The sequence below is a fragment of the Physeter macrocephalus genome, chromosome 16, assembly GCF_002837175.3.
Source record: "Physeter macrocephalus isolate SW-GA chromosome 16, ASM283717v5, whole genome shotgun sequence".
NCBI lineage: Eukaryota > Metazoa > Chordata > Mammalia > Artiodactyla > Physeteridae > Physeter > Physeter macrocephalus.
This window is the reverse complement of record NC_041229.1, coordinates 97,194,124-97,214,985: the sequence shown is the minus strand read 5'-3', so window position 1 is coordinate 97,214,985 and position 20,862 is coordinate 97,194,124. Positions and strand designations below refer to the sequence as shown.

The 20,862-nt window shown below is 38.4% G+C and overlaps 1 protein-coding gene across 2 annotated transcripts in view; it reads left to right on the top strand.

The window, feature by feature from the left end:
- CKAP5 (cytoskeleton associated protein 5) overlaps positions 1–20,862 on the top strand; it is a 74,558-nt gene that overhangs the window by 2,001 nt on the left and 51,695 nt on the right. For both annotated transcript variants that reach the window (XM_024133123.2, XM_055078777.1), the window contains exons 3-10: positions 908–1,114; positions 5,014–5,185; positions 6,101–6,233; positions 6,637–6,737; positions 8,547–8,660; positions 16,862–16,966; positions 20,167–20,256; positions 20,362–20,526. In XM_024133123.2, the coding sequence (XP_023988891.1) occupies positions 908–1,114; positions 5,014–5,185; positions 6,101–6,233; positions 6,637–6,737; positions 8,547–8,660; positions 16,862–16,966; positions 20,167–20,256; positions 20,362–20,526 (1,087 nt within the window). The remainder of the gene's footprint in view (positions 1–907; positions 1,115–5,013; positions 5,186–6,100; positions 6,234–6,636; positions 6,738–8,546; positions 8,661–16,861; positions 16,967–20,166; positions 20,257–20,361; positions 20,527–20,862) is intronic.

Here is a 20,862-nt window from a genome sequence, read left to right as displayed (position 1 = left end):
CCCACTCAGTTTCTCTCATTTCCAGTAGTACAGGTTTTATTTAATTTAGAAGAAACTCAAAGCAATAAAGCTACTGTAAAGTCTTGCCAAGGAGTCAGGAACAGCCTTTTGTTATTAAAGGTACATATCCATTCCCTCTGTGAAGAAATTCTCTTGTCCTAAAAAGTGTTTAAAATGACTTTCAAAAATTTTCCCAAAAAGTAAGAACTCTGTAATCTTATTTTTATAAAAGGTATCTGTATCTGTCTGTCTATCTCTGCATATAGAAAAGTCTAGAAGGATGGATACCATAAAGTTGAAAGTAGTTTTCTCTGGGTAGTGAGATTTCAAGGGATTTTCGCTTTCTTGTTTAAATTTCCTATATGTGTAAATAGAAACTATGGTTCTGTGTCATTGTCTGTTGTGACATGTCTTAACCTCTTATGGTTTGCATAAGTTTTTTCTTTTTAATGTTCTTGAACATAATTTTTTTTAACTTTTTATTTTATATTGGAGTATAGCCGATTAACCATGTTGTGGTAGTTTCAGGTGCACAGCAGAGGGACTCAGCCATTGATATACATGTATCCATTCTCCCGCAAACTCCCCTCCCATCCAGGCTGCCACATAACATTGAGCAGAGTTCCCTGTGCTATACAGTAGGTCCTTGTTGGTTATTTAAATACAGCAGTGTGTACATGTCAATCCCAACCTCCCTAGCTATCCCTTCCCTGCAGTTCGTTCTCTAAGTCTGTGAGTTTGTTTCTGTTTTACGTGAACATAAAGTTTTTAGAGTCTCATTTACTTTATTTCTCAGCATTTTTAAAAAAGTATTTGTTTCCCCCACTTTCCATGACCTTTTCCAGCTCTTTCTACTAAAGTGTGTTTTTATGTGTATGGTTGTTGTTGTTTATAATCTATATTACAGAACCACAGGGGAAGTTGTATCAGGTGTTGTGAGTAAAGTGTTCAACCAACCCAAGGCCAAAGCCAAGGAGCTAGGCATTGAGATTTGTCTAATGTACATAGAGATTGAGAAAGGAGAGGCTGTGCAAGAAGAGCTCCTGAAAGGCCTGGACAATAAGAACCCCAAGATCATAGTGGCCTGTATAGAGACACTGAGGAAAGCCTTAAGGTAAAACCTTTTCTTTTTGCTTTAGTTCTGTTAACTAGAATATCTCAATTGAGTTTGGGTTCCTGGTTTAAACAGAAATGAAAGCTGTTGGGCTTGACTTGGCAGACCATACCAACCAGAAAAGTGACCTGGAAAAGCTGAAGCCATTCCTCAAGTGTGACACTTCGTATTCAGTAATTTTAGCCTTTAAGTGTATTGCATAGTTATTTTATCTAAATCTCTTTCTTCTTTTTTTCAAAATAAATTTATTTATTTATTTATTTATTTTGTCTGTGTTGGGTCTTCGTTGCTGCGTGCGGGCTTTCTCTAGTTGCGGCGAGTGGGGGCTACTCTTCACTGCGATGTGTGGACTTCTCATTTCGGTGGCTTGCTGCGGAGCATGGGCTCTAGGTGCGTGGGCTTCAGTAATTGTGGCACATGGACTCAGTAGTTGTGGCTCACGGGCTCTAGAGTGCAGGCTCGGTAGTTGTGGCGCACGGGCTTAGTTGCTCTGCGGCACGTGGGATCTCCCCGGACCAGGGATGGAACCCATGTCCCCTGCACTGGCAGGTGGATTCTTAACCACTGAGCCACCAGGGAAGTCCCTAAATCTCTTTCTAATGAAGATGAGCGGGGGATATTTCTGACCTTTTCTCAGATTATGAATTAACTTTTTTATGGAAAAGCACTCCTCAGGGTAAGGAGCTCTGTTTCTCTTGTTATCCTCAGGAATAAATTTATGTACTTTGAAACGTTGGCTGAAGCAAACCTTTGTTTAGGTGCTTTTTAAAATAAAATAGAAGCAAATGCTATATGCCTTGAAACAGAAGCATAGCAACAGAAATAGAAAATAACTTTTACTCTTATGTAATAAGTTATTTTCAACGCTAGAATTAAGTGTTGTTTGGCAGAGAAGTTTTTCATGAATGGGATCTCTTTCAGGAACAAGTGGCTGTAATTTTCTATGGAAATCTGAATTAGACAAAACACTGGTTTGTTCTGATTTGGCAGTCCTTCTAATCTGATATCCTGTCCCCAATACTTCCACAGGAGATACTTTAGAAAGCAGCTCTAGTGAAATCCTGAATGTGTGACCTGGGGGTGTGAAGATCATCCCGACTCACCTCTCTTGTGATTTTGTATATGACCTACTTCTTGGAGAATATGCTTCCTTTGGTGTTTATCTTACATGAAAGTATCAAAATTCTTAAATTTTGTTAAACTGTCTTCAATTTATGTCAGTAAACTTTGTCTTTCGCTTGGTTCATAATGTTCTTTTATAAAATTTGACTTTCACTTAGATTCTTTTGTGATAAAAGTTTCCTCATCCCTAGCCTATTCTAGTATAGTAGGCATGTATTTTTATGAGTAGTAAATAGTGTGTTCATTCTCTTGTCTTAGAAATTTAGTGAATTGACTGCATTGTCAAGACGGTGCTTGTCTTAATAGATCTGTTCTGTCCTTAGTAATGGGTTTCTTAATAAAAATATATATTATACTGTATTCTATCTTAAAATTAGAAGTTTCTAATCTGGAGTTCTGTAAACTCTGGCTATTTCATTTTTAAGCTGACTGGGAGAATAAGGGTCGAAAAGGACAAGTTAGGTATATTGTCTTTTATGTCTTCCTTATAGATGTTGTTGTTTAGTCCCATCCCTGTATGGTTCTTTATTTGTCCTAAGACATCTCAGAATCTATAGTAGAACTACTAGATAGCTCTCTGGGACCTTCAGGAACTGTTCAGTCCTTGGTTCCCGAGCTTCCTCAAGCTATGTATGTTAGTGGTAGCTTCAGGAGACCGAAAATGTTCTGTGGCCCCTAAAACAAGCTTTTAGAACTTTTTCCCCCTATAGTAATATGTGTAGTATCAAGATTAGGTTTTGTATTGTTAAGGTGTCTATTTTCCATTTGGACCTGCTCCATCTGTTTTTTAAATATCTTTCAGAACTAGGCCAGGATAGTGAAACAAATAAACAAAAATCAGATGAAACAGTAGTAATGTAAAGGAAGATTAAGAGATCCTAAATGTTAGGTTCTTCAGACACTGTGATGAGTATTCCTAAACAGAATGGTTTATCGTCGCTATAAGTTCTTATTTTTCCTTTAGTCTTAAAGGTCTGCTGAACCAAGTTGGTATTTTTTTTTCTATTAAAATAAGAGATTTTAAAGGAAATATTGAAGATCATCTGGTTTATTTTCATGCTATGATGGCTATATTTGAACTATTTATACAAACTGGTGTCTTGTTAAATATCACTTTCTAGGGAAAGTATTTTCAGTCTCTTTCTTTAACCTGTTAGAGTGTATCAGTAGCTATCACTGAAACATTTTGTTGCGTTTGTGTACATTAGATAATAGATAAATAGTATATATGGATCCTACTACAGAATGTCAGTCTTCTTTCATAACTGAATCTCTCTTGCTCCAGAATTTGTTATTCAGAAATGTTAGCAGTGAATCAGAAAGCTATATTTTTAAGTTGGGAACTTAAAAATATGATATGTGACAGATATGTAATGTTAAATATACTGCCTTTTTATTTTATTTTTTTATAAATGTATTTATTTTTATTTTATTTTTGGCTGCATTGGGTCTTTGTTGCTGTGCGCGGGCTTTATCTAGTTGCAGCGAACAGGGGCTACTCTTCGTTGGCGCAAGGGCTTCTCATTGCGGTGGCTTCTCTTGTCGCGGAGCACGGGCTCTAGGCGCGTGGGCTTCAGTAGTTGTGGCATGCAGGCCCAGTAGTTGTGGTACACGGACTTAGTTGCTTTGCGGCATGTGGGATCTTCCTGGACCAGGGCTCAGACCTGCGTCCCCTGCATTGGCAGGCAGATTCTTAACCACTGTGCCACCAGGGAAGTCCCTATACTGCCTTTTTAAAAGAAGTCAGAATGCAACTGTTTTCCCTATGGAAAGCTGAAGCAAAGAGAGTTTTAAGTTGCCTGAAGTTATAGTGTGATAGCTTCGAGTCAGGAATGAAAGACACTGCCAGGATTGGTGATCTATCAAGTGGAGTGAATCCCCGTAATTACATAGAAGAGCTAATAAAAGCTTATTAAGGGACTTCTCTGGTGATCCAGTGGGTAAGACTCCGTGCTTCCAATGCAGGGAGCCTAGGTTCGAACTCTGGTTGGGGAACTAGATCCCGCATGCATGCCACAACTGAGTCCGCATATCGCAACTACGAAGTCCACATGCTGCAACTAAAGATCCCGCATGCGACACTGAAGATCCCGCGTGCTGCAACTAAGACCCGGCACAGGCTAAATAAATAAATAAATAAAGTAAGTAAGTAAGTAAGCAAGCAAGCAGGCAAGCTTATTAAAAGTAGATTTCGGGCTTCCCAGGTGGCACAGTTGTTGAGAGTCCGCCTGCCGATGCAGGGGACATGGGTTCGTGCCCCGGTCCGGGAAGATCCCACATGCCGTGGAGCGGCTAGGCCCATGAGCCATGGCCGCTGAGCCTGCGCATCCAGAGCCTGTGCTCCGCAACGGGAGAGGCCACAGCAGTGAGAGGCCCACGTACCACAAAAAAAAAAAAAAAAAAATAGATTTCACTCATCTAAATATTTATAAATAGATTTGTTTCTATTTTAAACTTTTTAATGTACATACATATATATTTAAGATGTTACACAAGTGTTGATTCATTTTAGATTTGAGTAATTCCTAGACTGGTTACCTAGAAAGTTTTTAAATGGTAATATTATTTTGGGCTCTGGACATTAAATAATATTCTTGGAAGAATGGCATCTAAATACAGATGTTGTTATAAGTTCCTTTTTTCTTCTTCCCTAAAAAAACTGAACCTATATGTCTCTATTATATATAGATATAGAACTATGTTTGAGTGAATTCAGGCTAACGCTTTACCAAAGCATATTGCATGGTGACAGTTTTTTTTCCAATTTTTACTTCTAGCGAATTTGGTTCCAAAATCATCTTACTGAAGCCAATTATCAAAGTGTTGCCAAAACTCTTTGAGTCTCGAGAGAAAGCTGTTCGAGATGAAGCCAAACTAATTGCTGTGGAGATTTATAGATGGATTCGAGATGCTCTGAGACCCCCATTACAAAGTATAAACTCTGTCCAGGTGAGGCACAAAGTTTTTTGGTTGTCTTTGTATAAGGTTAATATGAAGATATTTCCTTCCTGTCATTGTTGTTGATATTCTGTCCTCACAAATAATTATTTTTCATTCTTAATTTTGAAATCAGTTTTTTCTGAGCATAACCTGTTTATACTGTTACTATGTCCTCTTAAGTTAAATACTATGCATTCACCGATGCCAGTAGGTTAGTGTTGAATCTATAGCAGTTTATAAGATCCTTTTTTTTAAAATTAATTACTTTATTTATTTATTTATTTATCTTTGGCTGTGTTGGGTCTTTGTTGCGGTGCACAGGCTTCTTATTGAGGTGGCTTCTCTTATTGCAGAGCACGGGCTCTAGGCACGTGGGCTTCAGTAGTTGTGGCACGCAGGCTCGATAATTGTGGCTCACAGGCTCTATAGAGTTCAGGCTCAGTAGTTGTGGCTCCGCGGTGTGTGGGATCTTCCCGGACCAGGGCTGGAACCTGTGTCACCTGCATTGGCAGGCGGATTCTTAACCACTATGCCACCAGGGAAGTCCTATAAGATACTTTTATAATACTGTTGGGTGGGAGGACTTAATATCTGTTTAGACAAAGTGCATTCTATTTTTTATATTTCAGTTGGTTTTGGAGACATTATTTCTTGCAAATATATGTGAATTCATGAAATAATGAGAGTGTCTTAAAAAGTGGATTTTATTCTTCTAAGTGCTTAGTCATACATCTTCAGTATGGTAGATATACATCAATTTGACTCATACTACAAAATGTGCACAATTTAAATTTATCTTTCCTTGTTTGCCTTATTAGAGCCACATAATTAAGAAATTGGGTTCTGATCTATTAGTAAATATAAATATATTCTCTAATGGCAGAGATATAGATATGTTTTTAAAATATTTTATGATATTTGCAGTTGAAAGAACTAGAAGAAGAATGGGTCAAACTGCCAACAGGTGCTCCTAAACCAAGTAGGTTTTTGCGTTCCCAGCAAGAACTAGAAGCTAAATTGGAACAGCAGCAGTCTGCTGGTGGAGATGCTGAGGGAGGTAAGCCACTTTTCAATGCTGATTTCTATAAAAATTGGCAAGAACTGGCCCTGTCACAGTAATCTGTGTTCACGAGGTACATTTTATAGGATTGCTGTTTAATAAAATACATACAATCCTATGGTTTGTAGGATTAATAATTCTGATCCCTCCTGTATCAAGATTTCATCAGGGGTGTGAAAGGACAGCTGATAACTGTTTAATAAGTAAAACTATTTCTTTTTTTTTTTTTTTTTTTTTTTGGCCACACTGCGTGGCATGCAGGATATTAGTTCCCCGACCAGGGATTGAACCCATGCCCACCCCCCACATTGGAAGGCTGAGTCTTAACCATTGGACTGCCAGGGAAGTCCCCATTTCATCCATTTTTAAGAGTTGTTTTGTTTTGTTTTCCTCCTGGAAGGTGGTGACGATGGTGATGAGGTACCACAGATAGATGCTTATGAGCTTTTGGAAGCAGTAGAAATTCTTTCCAAACTTCCCAAAGACTTTTATGACAAAATTGTAAGTAATGGTAGACTTCTTTCATTTATTTCATTTTAAATAATTACTTGAATATAATTAGAGTGCTCTTCTGAGCCCTTTTCCTGGTGCACCCTCTTCCACCCTGTATCTTCCCTAATAAAGTGAGTCAGTTATTTCTTCTTTGTTCCCATACTACTTTGTATATGTACCTACTTTAGTCCTTCTTTTTACTTCTTGCCAGAAACCTGAACATTATTCTTGACTTATATCTTTTCCTCATTGTCTGTCTGGTTTTTACCTTTAAATATCTCTCAAATTCATCCCCCTTTCTCCATGCCCAGGATTTCTTTCTCTACCCCAGGGTTACTTCTTTCCCCCCGCCCCCACCTACCCCAGGCTTTCTTGACCTTGGCACTGTTGACATTTTTTGCCAGATATTTCTTTGCTTGGGGAATTGCATGTGCATTGTTGTATGTTTACAGCATCACTGGCCTTTACCGATCAGATAGTAGTAATACCATTTCTCCAAGTCATGACAGTCAAAAATGTCTCCAGACTTTGCCAAATGTACCCCAAGAGACAAAATTATCCCCAATTGAGAAAGTTTTATCGCAACCACTACCATCAGCTCTTGCCCTGTATGCTGCTGTAGTCTTCTTACAAGATTCCCTGTCTGCTCTTGCCTCCTTCCCATCATATTTCACAATATAATTAGAGGTGTCATTTTTGAAAATGGAAATCTTCCCATAGTATTGCCTCATTAAAATCCTTCAGTGGCTTCCATGGGTTTTAAGATGATGTCTGAAATCATACTGTAGCCATTGAGGTGTGATTTATGGTACCTTTGAGGTCCCCACTTACCTTCCAGCCACATCTCTAATTCCTCTCACTCTCCATGCTCCAGTCATACTGAATTTCTCCTGGTATCAAATGTGCCAAACTTCTTTTCCCCCATAAACTCTAGGCCTTAACATATGCTGTTCTTTCTGCCTATAACATTCTTCTCCCCCCATTTACCTCATAATAACTCTTCATCGTCTAGATCCCACCTTAAGCATCACTTCTTGGGGGAGATCGTACCTGAAAGCCTAAACTGGGCTAAGTCCTCTTGTTGTATTGACCAAAGCAGCTTGTACTTCTCCTGTCACAGTCGTCATGACCTGATAGTTATTTATTGAAGATCATCCTACCTCTGCTATCAGCTCCCTGAGTATCCTCTTATCTTCTGATTAACAAATAAATATTTGATAAATTGAATTGAATTGTAATCTCCTTCAAGGTGATGGGTTTGTCATCTTATTTTTATCCCCGGTTCTCTCCAACAGTGGGTATTCGAATTCTAGTGAAGCATATTCTACTTTATGGCCACAAAACAAAAAATTAGCATTATACCTACAATCTGGACAACTAATATCCAGGTTTAGAACAGTATTGGTTGTTGGTTATATGTTTGTTCTTTTCTGATTTTTCTAATGTTATCAATATGGAAATTCCTCTCTCCTGTAGATGTGCCGCTGTGAGATATCCTAGAAATGCTTTCTATTAATGTTTTCTGTTTAACACTTGCTTAAAGTTTACCCAGAAAATGAGAAGGAAAAGTCTATGGCATTTCATTCTGTTTACTTATTGTAGAACATTAGGGTTATGAAATGTTACAAAAATACTTTTAATATATGAATAAAACATTCTGATTGGCTATACAGTTTTGTAATTTTGATTTCTGACTAGCTTTAGAAAGTTTCTGAAGACAAAAAATATATATCTTTGAATTAGTAGCATGCAAGAAATAGACTTTTATTTTGCGCTCTTATTTTCTGTTCTACAAGTGACTCATTTTGTGTCTTGTAGGAGGCAAAAAAATGGCAAGAAAGAAAAGAAGCCCTGGAAGCTGTAGAAGTACTAGTGAAAAACCCCAAACTGGAAGCAGGCGATTATGCAGATTTAGTAAAAGCTTTGAAGAAGGTAAATGTGAGGAGTTTCAGCATTGGTATCCCAACAGCAGACCAGGCCATTGAGTTTTTCTTCATCAGTCAATCTTTTTTTACCACAGTTGCATTGCCATTTAGGGAACACTACTGATGGTTTTTGAATTATAGGCATACATTTTTTAAGGGTTATTTAAAATGACTGTCCTAGGTTAGTTTAGAGGGATTGGTTTTCAATCTTTGTTTATTATCACTTTGACTTTAAATATGCTATTTGGTAGCTTGTACAAATGTCAAGAAATAGAGAATCTTGCTGATCTAGAACCAGATATTCTAGTTTTATAATTCTACAGAATGAGCTTTTTAAATTGGCTCTATTTAATGGGACGAATATTAAATATGAAGAGTGTTTTTCATTAGCTAGCAAGGGATACCACCCTGTATTATATCAGCATGTAAAGTGCAGAATCTGGGGATATGCGGTCAATTATAAAGCAGGTAAGTACTAAATAAGAAAGAAATATTTTAGAAAATACTCCTTTGTTATTGATTAGGTCCAAACAAGTTGAATGCTGGGGTGGATATTTTTTTATGTACTGGCTTTTCATAAAGTCTGAAAGTATAGATCAGACAATTGTGGATGTAGTTATAGAGCTTAAGAACAAACTTTTTTAAAAAAAATTTACTAGGGGCTTCCCTGGTGGCGCAGTGGTTGCGCGTCCGCCTGCCGATGCAGGGGAACCGGGTTCGCGCCCCGGTCTGGGAGGATCCTACATGCCGCGGAGCGGCTGGGCCCGTGAGCCATGGCCGCTGGGCCTGTGCGTCCGGAGCCTGTGCTCCGCAACGGGAGAGGCCACAACAGAGGGAGGCCCGCATACCACAAAAAAAAAAAAAAAAAATTTACTCATTTAATTTATTTATTTGTGGCTGCATTGAGTCTTCGTTGCTGCGTGTGAGCTTTCTCTAGTTTGCGGCCAGCGGGGACTACTCTTCGTTGCGGTGGCTTCTCTTGTTGTAGAGCGCAGGCTCTAGGCGCACAGACTTCGGTAGTTGTGGCACACGGGCTCAGTAGTTGTGGCTCATGGGCTCTAGAGTGCAGGCTCAGTAGTTGTGGCACACAGGCTTAGTTGCTCCACAGCATGTGGGATCTTCCCAGAACAGGGCTCGAACCTGTGTCCCCTGCCTTGGCAGGCGGATTCTTAACCACTGCACCACCAGGGAAGTCCCTGAAGACATTTTCTTGAATATAGCAAGGATGAAAATGTTTTGCTTGCTTCTTCAGCCTGAAATTGCAGAGGATTAGCATGGTGGGGGGAGGAGGTTACTCTTTAATTATATGTGTATATAAGAGTAATTCTCATTATTCATAGTACTTATGTTCTGTAAAGTCACCACAGACACTGAATTAGCAAATGCTGAACCATTGCTCCAAGGGGAAGATACAGCGTTAAGGTCCTGCAACCCTCTGGTCACATTTTCATCAACCGATCAATGCATAACCTTGTTTTATTCTGTTTGAAGACATCTTATTCAGTATGTATTATTGATCCATTAACATTGAACTCACAGCCAACAGAAATATAACTCGTGCCTGAACAAAGCCTACCTAACACATTTATTTTCTGCGAAAGGGACATCACAGCACTTTTGCACATAGGAACACCAGACAACACTTCAGCAATACACTTGGGGGCCATTTTAAACAGTGAAAGCACCAATCAAAAGCACAAAAATGCAAAAAAACATGGCAGTAAATAGACTATGAAAAAGATACTTGGTTACAGTATGAGAGCTGAAAGAAGAAGGCAGAGTATTGCATTGTTCATCTCAGCTGGGAATGTGCACATCAGGCAACATAGATTTTTCCCAGCTCTGTGCTTGTCTGTGAGTGACCAGGAAAGCGCCTCAATTATTGATTTGGGGCTTGTAAGTTAATTTTAATGAGTAGATGAATTCACAAATATGAAACCCATAAATAATGAGGGTGGACCGTATCTTCTCACAGTCAGCCTTCCTTTGCTTTCCTCTAAGGATTTGGAGACAGGGATATTATTTGTCAAAATCGTTGTTCATCAGTCTTCCATCTTGAAGAGCCAAAGACCCAGGCAAGACTACAGTCGTCTCTTGGTATCCCTAGTGGGGGGAGGGGGGGTGTTCCAGGTGCTCCCACCTATACTAAATCTGTTCAAGTTCCTTGTATAAAAAGGCATAGTACAATGAATACTGTTGGCCCTCCATATCTGCAGTTACGGAGGACTGACTGTAATTAAAAGGGAATTGCCCTAGGGAAAAGATTTCGCCAACCTGGAGCCTGGGAGGAAAAAGGAAGGGTAGAAGGTGGTAAGGGGAAGTGAGATTCTAGTGGCCTTGAAGAGAGCTTCAGATTTTCTGTAAGTTCTAGCATATAATTTTTATCAGGAATCTTATAGAAACATATATTGCACTGAATTCTCAATGGCTCAAATAAAAGCTTTTATTTTTCCCTATGTAATGATCAGAAATGTTAATTGGAATCAGGAATGTTAATAGTTGATGTTCTCTACATGCATTTTCTTAGGATATTAGCTTTTCAAATGAAGACTGTTCTGTGATTTCCATTGGCATTGTGACTATGAATATAAGCTCTCTCTGTATTCTATACAGAGAAGATTATGGATCTTTATATTTGGGTAGACATAGACAGTGGATTTCTGTGAGATCTTAGGGTAGCTGGAGACACTTTCCCTCTTTACCTGGTGGAGTGGGGGCAACCAATCAAAGGCAACAAACAAGTAAAAAGAAACTTAATTTTGTGGCTAAAATATTTAAAACAATGAAAAGTTAATGTCAATGTAAATTAACATGAAACATGACATTTTGTGGGGTTTTTTTGGTTTTTTATTTGTTTTTTGTTTTTTTATTTTCGGCTGTGTTGGGTCTTCATTGCTGCGTGCTGCCTTTCTCTAGTTGCAACGAGCAGGGGCTACTCTTCGTTGCGGTGCATGTGCTTCTCATGGAGGTGGCTTCTCTTGTTGCAGAGCATGAGCTCTAGGAGCATGGGCTTCAGTAGTTGTGGCACACGGGCTTCAGTAGTTGTGGCTCATGGGCTCTAAGGCGCAGGCTCAGTTGTTGTGGTGCATGGGCTTAGTTGCTCTGCGGCATGTGGGAGCTTCCCGGACCAGGGATCGAAGCCATGTCCCCTGCATTGGCAGGAGGATTCTTAACGACTGTGCCTCCAGGGAAATCCCGACATTTTGTTTTGGTTTTTTAAATCAGTTTATGTTTTTATGTTTTTTTATTTTTATTTATTTTTTTTTTGGCTGTGTTGAGTTTTCGTTGCTGTGCATGGGCTTTCTCTAGTTGTGGTGAGAGAGGGCTACTCTTCGTTGCGATGCATGTCCTTCTCATTGTGGTGGCTTCTCTTGTTGTGGAGCACGGGCTCTAGGCGCACGGGCTTCAATAGTTGTAGCATGCGGGCTCAGTAGTTGTGGCGCATGGGCTTAGTTGCTCCAAGGCATATGGGATCTTCCCGGAGCAGGTTTCAAACTTGTGTCCCCTGCATTGGCAGGCGGGTTCTTAACCACTGTGCCACCAGGGAAGCCCTATATATATTCTTTTTCATATTCTTTTCCATTATGGTTTATCCCAGGAAATGGAATATAGTTACCTGTGCTGTACAGTAGGACCTTGTTGTTTATCCATCCTATATATACTAGTTTGTACCTACTAATCCCAAACTCCCAAATCTTCCTTCCCCCACCCCCTCTCCCCGCCATTTTCATATTATATTCACCTATGTTGGTCTTTGTAGACCCATCCCTCTTCCTTCCGTAAATAGTTTCTTCTCTCTAGTGTCTTTATCAAGTAATCTTACTAATTTCCCAATTTTACCCTTTAATGCAAATAGTAAAAAACTATTCATTTTGAAATGCCTTATGATATTCCTGAAATTATTTCATAAACTGTCTTCTTCTGAGTTGTCACCTTACCTAGCATATTTTGATGGCTTTCCTGTTCTCACGGGTTATAGTTCTTTATAAGATTTCTTTTCTCCCTCCCTCCCACCCCTCAGATAGCTTCTTCGACTTTGTCAATTACCTATGGATATTGGTTGGTATATATTTTTTTTCATCTTTAAGATGTGGGTTTTCAAGGTGTTTTATTATATAATCTCCATTGACTTTCTCTGTGTTATTAACGCTTTTTCACTTGGTCTTTCTTGGTCTTTCTTTTTCTTGTATTCATTATAGTTTTCTAAACACAATCATGATGGGTTTTGGGGAGTTTTTGGTTTGTTTGGTCAACAGTGTTTTTGTTTTGATTACTGTTTAGTGGCTTACACTACTAGTTAAAGATAAATACTAATTATTACTTAAATTCACATTGTAGGCCTAGATTTATGGGAGAAGTGACAGCACTTTTAATTACAGAATATTTCCCATTATTTAGGTTAAATTAACATTGTGAGCTAAAGCTTTCTTTCCCAGCTCTAGAACAGAGTTGCTGAGTTTTTCCTCAACGCTGGAATAGAGTCCCCCCACAAACACTGTTTTTCTTAAAAATAAACACTTTTCTGTATTCCCCACTCCTGTTTTGTTTTTGTTTTTTGATTGTTTGTTTGTTTTGGCCGCACGGCACGGCATGCGGGATCTTAGGAACCTGTGCCCCCTGCATTGGGAGTGTGGAGTCTTAACCATTGGACCACCAGGGTAGTCCCCCCGCCACTCCCATTTCCCAGTTAAGAACAGCTTGTTTAATCAGACTGAGATGTGTGACAGTGAGTGTTCATAGACAGATATTGTAATAGATGCCTGGTTCATCGCTCACCAATAAATTCATTCAATCTTTTACTATATCCTGAACTGTAATAGGTTCACAAGATCCTCTTTAAAACTTTACATTAGGATCATCAGTGTCTGAGATTCAACTTCCACTGGTTATTGATCTAATGGTAACTTTAGAGGTAGTCTCTCTCTCTCTCTCTCTCTCTCTCTTTTTTTTAAATTAAGAATGTCTTCTCTTTTAAAATTTTTTAAATTTATTTTTGGCTGCGTTGGGTCTTCGTTGCTGCGCGCAGGCTTTCTCTAGTTGCGGCAGTCGGGGGCTACTCTTCCTTGTTGTGCGTGGGCTTCTCATTGCGGTGGCTTCTCTTGTTGCAGAGCACAGGCTCTAGGCGTGCAGGCTTCAGTAGTTGCAGCACGCGGGCTCAGTAGTTGTGGCTCTCGGGCTCTAGAGCGCAAGCTCAGTAGTTGCGGTGCACAGGCATAGTTGCTCCACGGCATGTGGGATTTTCCCAGACCAGGGCTCAAACCCATGTCCCCTGTATTGGCAGGCGGATTCTTAACCACTGCGCCACCAGGGAAGTCCCTAGAGGTAGTCTCTTAAGGATGGGATTGAATGATGGCCTTTAACTGGGGCAGTATAACAAAATCACCTTTTGAGCTATATTAAAATACTGATATCCAAATCCCATCACAAATTCATTGAACTAGGATCTTTTGGAATGGGGCCTGGCATGTTTTTGATGACCATTCCTAGAATATACATTTAGATGTTAAATATAAAGTCTAGCATGTAAATAATACCTGAGATGCTTTGGTAAGGAAAAATAATCCAGACGTTTACAAATACCAATTATGTGTTCAATACAAAACTGAATAGAATTTTTACTCCATAGATTTATAGTAATTACAGATTTAACAAAATGTTTATTAGGACCCTGATCTCATCTTCTCATAAGGAAAATGAATTTGCCGTGAGTTTAGAGGGGGAATATGCTTTAGTAAAGAGAGCAGAAGCTTTGGAGTCAAAGCAGACCTAGGTTTGAATCACAGCACTACCATTTGCTAGCTCTGTGACCTTGAGCATGTTAATCTCTATTTAATTTTTTTTTTAAATAAATTTATTTTTGGTTGTGTTGGGTCTTCGTTGCTGCACGCAGGCTTTCTCTAGTCGCGGCAAGCTGGGGCTACTCTTCGTTGCAGTGCACAGTCTTCTCAGTGCAGTGGCTTCTCTTGTTATGGAGCACAGGGCTCTCTAGGCACGTAGGTTTCAATAGTTGTGGCACAAAGGCTCAGTAGTTGTGGCGCACGGGCTTAGTTGCTCCGTGGCATGTGGGATCTTCCTGGACCAGGGCTTGAACTCGTGTCCCCTGCATTGGCAGGCGGATTCTTAAGCGCCACCAGGGAATTCCTCTATTTAATTTTTGAAATCCACAAAATTGAGATAATAATAGTACCTGCTTTATAGGGTTTGAGTGAAAATTAAATAAAATAAGGATTATAAAGCACCTATAAAATTATGGCATCTAATGTTTTAAAATTTTTATTGTAGTTGCTTTACAGTGTTGTGTTAGTTTCTACTGTACAGCAAAGTGAATCAGCCATACATATACATATATCCCCTCTTTTTTGGATTTCCTTCCCATTTAGTTCACCGCAGTGCATTAAGTAGAGTTCCCTGTGCTATACAGTATGTTCTCATTAGTTATCTATTTTATACATAGTATCAATAGTGTATATGTGTCAATCCCAATCTCCCAGTTCCTCCCACCCCACCCCACCTTCCCCCTTGGTATCCATACATTTGTTCTCTACATCTGTGTCTCTATTTATGCTTTGCAGATAAGATCGTCTGTACCATTTTTCTAGATTCCACATGTATGCGTTAATATACAATATTTGTTTTTCTCTTTCTGGCTTACTTCACTCTGTATGACACTCTCTGTGTCCATCCATGTCTCTACAAATTATTCAATTTCGTTCCTTTTTATGGCTGAGTAATATTCCATTGTATATATATACCACATTTTCTTTATCCATTCCTCTGTTGATGGACATTTAGGTTGCTTCCATGTCCTGGCTATTGTAATTAGTGCTGCTATGAACATTGGGGTGCATGTGTCTTTTTGAATTATGGTTTTCTTTGGGTATATACCCAGTAGTGGGATTGCTGGGTCATATGGTAGTTCTGTTTTTAGTTTTTTAAGTTGTTTTTAATAAATGTTAGTCTTTTAATCCTTACTTCTCAGCACTTAGGGAATATATGTAGGTGCCAAATAGAACTTCCTTGAATGCTATGCATTAGGGGTTCTTTAATTCAGGGAATCTGGAATGAAGTGTTCTGCTTATGAAATACCAGATCTTAGGGATAAAGTCCAAAATAGAATGGAAGCATTACTTCTACCTGGGAAAAGAGTGAAAAAACAAGGGTTTGGGAGCACTTAAAAGTAAAGCAGCTTTTTAACACCAGCTGACTTGAGCAATATACCAAAGTAAGATCTTAGCAGGAAGGAACTGAGGCATAGTCACTGTCTTGCTAGACTGACACAAATGCAGCTACTACCTATGACTTTTGATAAGTTCTGGGCCTTGTAGAGTATGCTATAGGAAGGTGGTAGTATAAACATTGCTGGGGGAGACTCTGCTAAGAGACTCTGAATACAAATCTGATGATCACTACATAACTAAAATGGCAAATAAATAAAAAATAAAAAATAAAATGGCAGATGCAAGGCCAGAAGCTCCCTCAGAGGAATGGTTGCAATGGCATTTGCAATTTAGAGTCCACATCGGCTTCTTTTTTTTTTTATTTTATTTTTTTATTGAAGTATAGTTGATTTACAGTACTGTGCCAGTCTCTGCCATACAGCAAAGTGACTCAGTTATACACATACAGACATTCTTTTATTAAATATTCTTTTCTATTATGGTTTATCACAGGATATTGAATATAGTATAGTTCCCTGTGCTATACAGTGGGACCTTGTTACTTATCCATCCTATATATAATAGTTTACATCCCGTCAGCTTCTTAAAGGTACCTACAACAGTTTCTACTGGTGTTTCTTGGGTATAAATTTTAGAGCTGCTACTCTGTGGTGTCTTTTGGAGATACACCATCTTTTGTCTTTCCCTGCCCCAAAGCAAAGTCAGCAGGCCTCCAGCTTCTCTGCCATTATCAGAGTCACCTCCTGCACAGTTGTGCAATGCTGACAGCCCATACTACCACCAATGGAGAGTTAGCGATTTGACGTGGTTTTATGTGTATTTTATCGGTAGAACTTTAAGATAGGAGACTAAACATAATGAAGGGAAGCTCCCAAATTTGATATTGTCAAGGAAGAATCTTTCCTCTTTTGTAGGAAACAAAGTTAGCTATTCATTACATAATAGCTTTCAGAGTTCTTTTAAGAATAAATTTTCAGTTCCCTTCTATGGAGCTGTGACTCTTGTTTTCCTTTCTTTCCACCCTTTGTAGGTTGTTGGAAAGGACACCAATGTCATGTTGGTGGCTCTGGCAGCAAAATGTCTTACTGGCCTGGCTGTTGGGCTAAGGAAGAAATTTGGACAATATGCAGGACACGTAAGTAACACTCCTTTTTTTGATACAAATCAACCACATAATCAAGAATGGCAGGCTAGTTTGCTTTATGCTTTAAAACAGCTTTTTGGCACAGATCTTTATATATATGGGGAAAGTAAATTTCTCACTAAGTTTTGTTAATACTGAGCATAACTCCTTACAACATTTCAATAAAAATGTCAGTTGTAACTAAATTCACTAGCTTTATGTAGAAAATCAGGCATTTGACCTAAAGTACTTAGTTCAGTTGATTTGCTTATTACTTATTTACTTATTAATATCTTGCTTTGCTCTTAAAATATTATAGACAGTATAACAGTATGAAGTATAACTTGTGATAACCAGAACAGAGTAAAAATGAGAGTAGGGAAGGCAATATAAAACTGGAAGTGAGATTAATATATAAAATGTATTTTATGGTGTTTTTCTATTAAAAAATAGTTTACTTATATACTTGAGACATTTTATATAGGTTACACTGTTGGTGATATATCAGTTTATTACAAGAAACTCTGACTAGAGTCATTCGTTGAACATAAATTTGGAAGCAGTCAAGTTTGCTAACAGTTTTAACAAATTGCGATGTTTTCTTTAATTCTGGCATCTGTCAGTTGGCCTCTAAATCTCATCTGTATTACTTAAAATGGCTCAGCATCCTGAAAATTGACCATAGTGAACTTTAGGGTTTAACTTGCTAGCCACTTGATCATTTGATTTCCTGGATTGACTTTGAGAGTCTCCTAATAGTCTGTAGTCATGTGTCAGTTTTATATTGAAGCAAACATCAAACCTCACTTAGTTATGGTATTTGGAGCTTGCTTACTCATAGCATTAAAAATAATTTCAGAGAACTCAACTGAAAAAAATAAGACACTACCAAATAAAAATAAATCATGACTAGCTTGTTACCAGGGAAGTAAAAATAAGGGTCTATAAAACCCTTAAACATGTAAATCACAAATTGGAGTAAAATTATAATCAGTGTTTTTATAGTAATCATTACTTATTATATAATATCTCTGTGTGTATATGGTATCAATGGTATTGATATTGGTATTGATATGGTACTGATTAGCTTTTGGTCAGTTTTGTGTTACTTAGAATATTTTATACTTCTGCATTATAACTTTTCAAGCTAGAAAACAATCTTTAAAGTACATTTTAATTTACTAAATTTATAGTTAGATGATTACCTGACCATTTAGTTTGAATTCTGATTCTGGCTTTGTGACATTTTGGTGTGCAGCTTAAAGAATGTCTCTAGTGCTCTATAGTTTGGGGTATTTGTCTCCCCTTAAAATTACATCATAGGGCTTCCCTGGTGGCGCAGTGGTTGAGAGTCCGCCTGCCGATGCAGGGCACACGTGTTCGTGCCCCGGTCCGGGAGGATCCCACATGCCGCGGAGCGGCTGGGCCCGTGAGCCACGGCCACTGAGCCTGTGCGTCCGGAGCCTGTGCTCTGCAGAGGGAGAGGCCACAGCAGTGAGAGGCCCGTGTACCGCAAAAAAAAAAAAAAATTACATCATATACAGTGTTTGATATCAAGCATGTTAGTGTGGTTCAACTTTATTTTCCTTAGCTACTTATAAACTGTCTTTTTGGCAATATATATAAAAGTGAACTTTAGCTTTATAGCTATTAAAACATCTTGATTTTTGATTGGCAGGGGGCAAAATGGGTAAAGGGAGTCAATTGTATGGTGACAGATGAAAACTAGACTTTTGGTGGTGAGCACGCTATAGTGTATACAGAAATCGAATTATAATGTGGTACACATGAATCTTAGATAATGTTATGAACCAGTGTTACATCAATAAAAACAAATAAAGTTTTTAAAAGTATATTGATTTTCAGGTTTATAACTAACTCTTAGTATTAAAAAGTCTTTTCTATTTCTCCATGGAAATTGTATTCCTTCTGATCTGTATCACTTCTATGAAATTTTTTTTTTAATTGGGTTGGGGGAGGTGCCATTGAGCTTTGCTATATATTTTAGACCTTAAAAAGCAACTTTAATTTGCCTGCCAGCACAGTGCCTGGCTACATATACTCAATACATATACTTGGTATTCAATAAATATTTAATGAATTAGTGATAGTTTATAAGATAAAATAAACATTATAAAAATTCTAACTTTACTGATCTAAACTTAGTACTTGAGTAAGAAGATACAATTCTGATCAAAATTGCTATAATTTCTGGTACTGTTTCTTTTTTCTTTAGTGTAGTGAAGGGGCAGAAGACATCTCAGTCCAAGTGAGGGCTGTCAGAATCTTGGGTGGGGAGGAAGAATTGTATACTATACCTGTTCCCCTACCCTAAATCCACCTAGTTGAGAATCATTTTGTCCAGTAAGAGTTGTTACTGATAAAAATGTTTGTAAGGTTGCATATAAGGTACAGATGCAAAAAAAAAGGTTGAGAAACATTGCTGTGGTGGTATAGGCATAAGATTGTTCCAGCATAAGATTCTTGTGCCCTTCAAGAAAGGAAATGACTTCTTCTTTTTTTTTTTTTTTTTTTTTTTTTTTTTTTTTTTTGCGTTACACGGGCCTCTCACTGTTATGGCCTCTCCCGTTGCGGAGCACAGGCTCCGGACACACAGGCTCAGCGGCCATGGCTCATGGGCCCAGCCACTCCGCGGCATGTGAGATCTTCCCAGACCGGGGCACGAACCCGTGTCCCCTGCATCGGCAGGCGGACTCTCAACCACTGCGCCACCAGGGAAGCCGAGGAAATGACTTCTTAATCCAACTTAGATGTTTACTTTTTTTTGTTTATTTTGGTAGAGGCAAACATTGTTTTAATAAGTTTTATTGAGATATAACTTACATACTATAAAATTCACTGTCTTAAAGTATATAATTCAGTGGTTTTAGTATATTCATAAAGGTGTGTTACCATCACTACTATCTAATTCCAGAACATTTTCACCATCCCAAAAAGAAACCCTATATCCATTAGCAGTCACTCCCCATTCTCCCCTCCCCCAGACCCTGGCAACAACTGATATACTTTCTGCTTCTGTGGATTTGAAGTTTCGTACAAATGGAATAATACACGTGTGGTCCTTTGTGACTGGCATCTTTCACTTAGCATAATGTTTTCAAAGTTCATCCATGTTGTAGCATATATCAGTACATCATTCCTTTTTTTTTTTTTTTTTTTGCCGAATATATTCCAACTATTCACTTTTAAAGGTTGTACCAACCATTTTGGAGAAATTCAAAGAGAAGAAGCCTCAAGTGGTACAAGCCCTGCAAGAGGCAATTGATGCAATCTTTCTTACTGTAAGTTGAGTTTGTGGTTTTGTCTAAAGTAAAGTTTGTCAATGTAATATTTTGATTGTTCTTTACATTTGAGAAAAGCTTATTGACCACATTTTCTTTCTAAAGACCACACTACAGAACATCAGTGAGGATGTTTTAGCAGTAATGGATAATAAAAATCCAACCATCAAGCAGCAGACCTCTCTTTTTATTGCAAGAAGCTTCCGCCACTGCACTGCTTCTACCCTGCCAAAGAGCTTACTAAAGCCCTTTTGTGCTGCTCTACTTAAGGTATAGACTGTCTTTGAAATTGGGGAAATATACCTAGGCAAGATTTTGTTTTTTCTACTGACTGTGTACAGTGACTACTTGACTTTAAGACTGTAGATTATTGTCTTTTGAGGAGAGACCCTCTGTAGCTTTGAAAATTGAATCCAAATTCTTGTATTATTTATGTTCCTGTTCTTGAAGAAAAGCACAAACTAGCTTTATAATTTCACTAACTACTAAAACTTTTATTTCTTATTTGGCCCATAAACTGATATTCAGCTGGATCTGGTCAAGCACAGGCATCCAGTTTAGAGTATTTAAAGATCATTTGAGTATGAAGCATTTTAGATAGAGGGT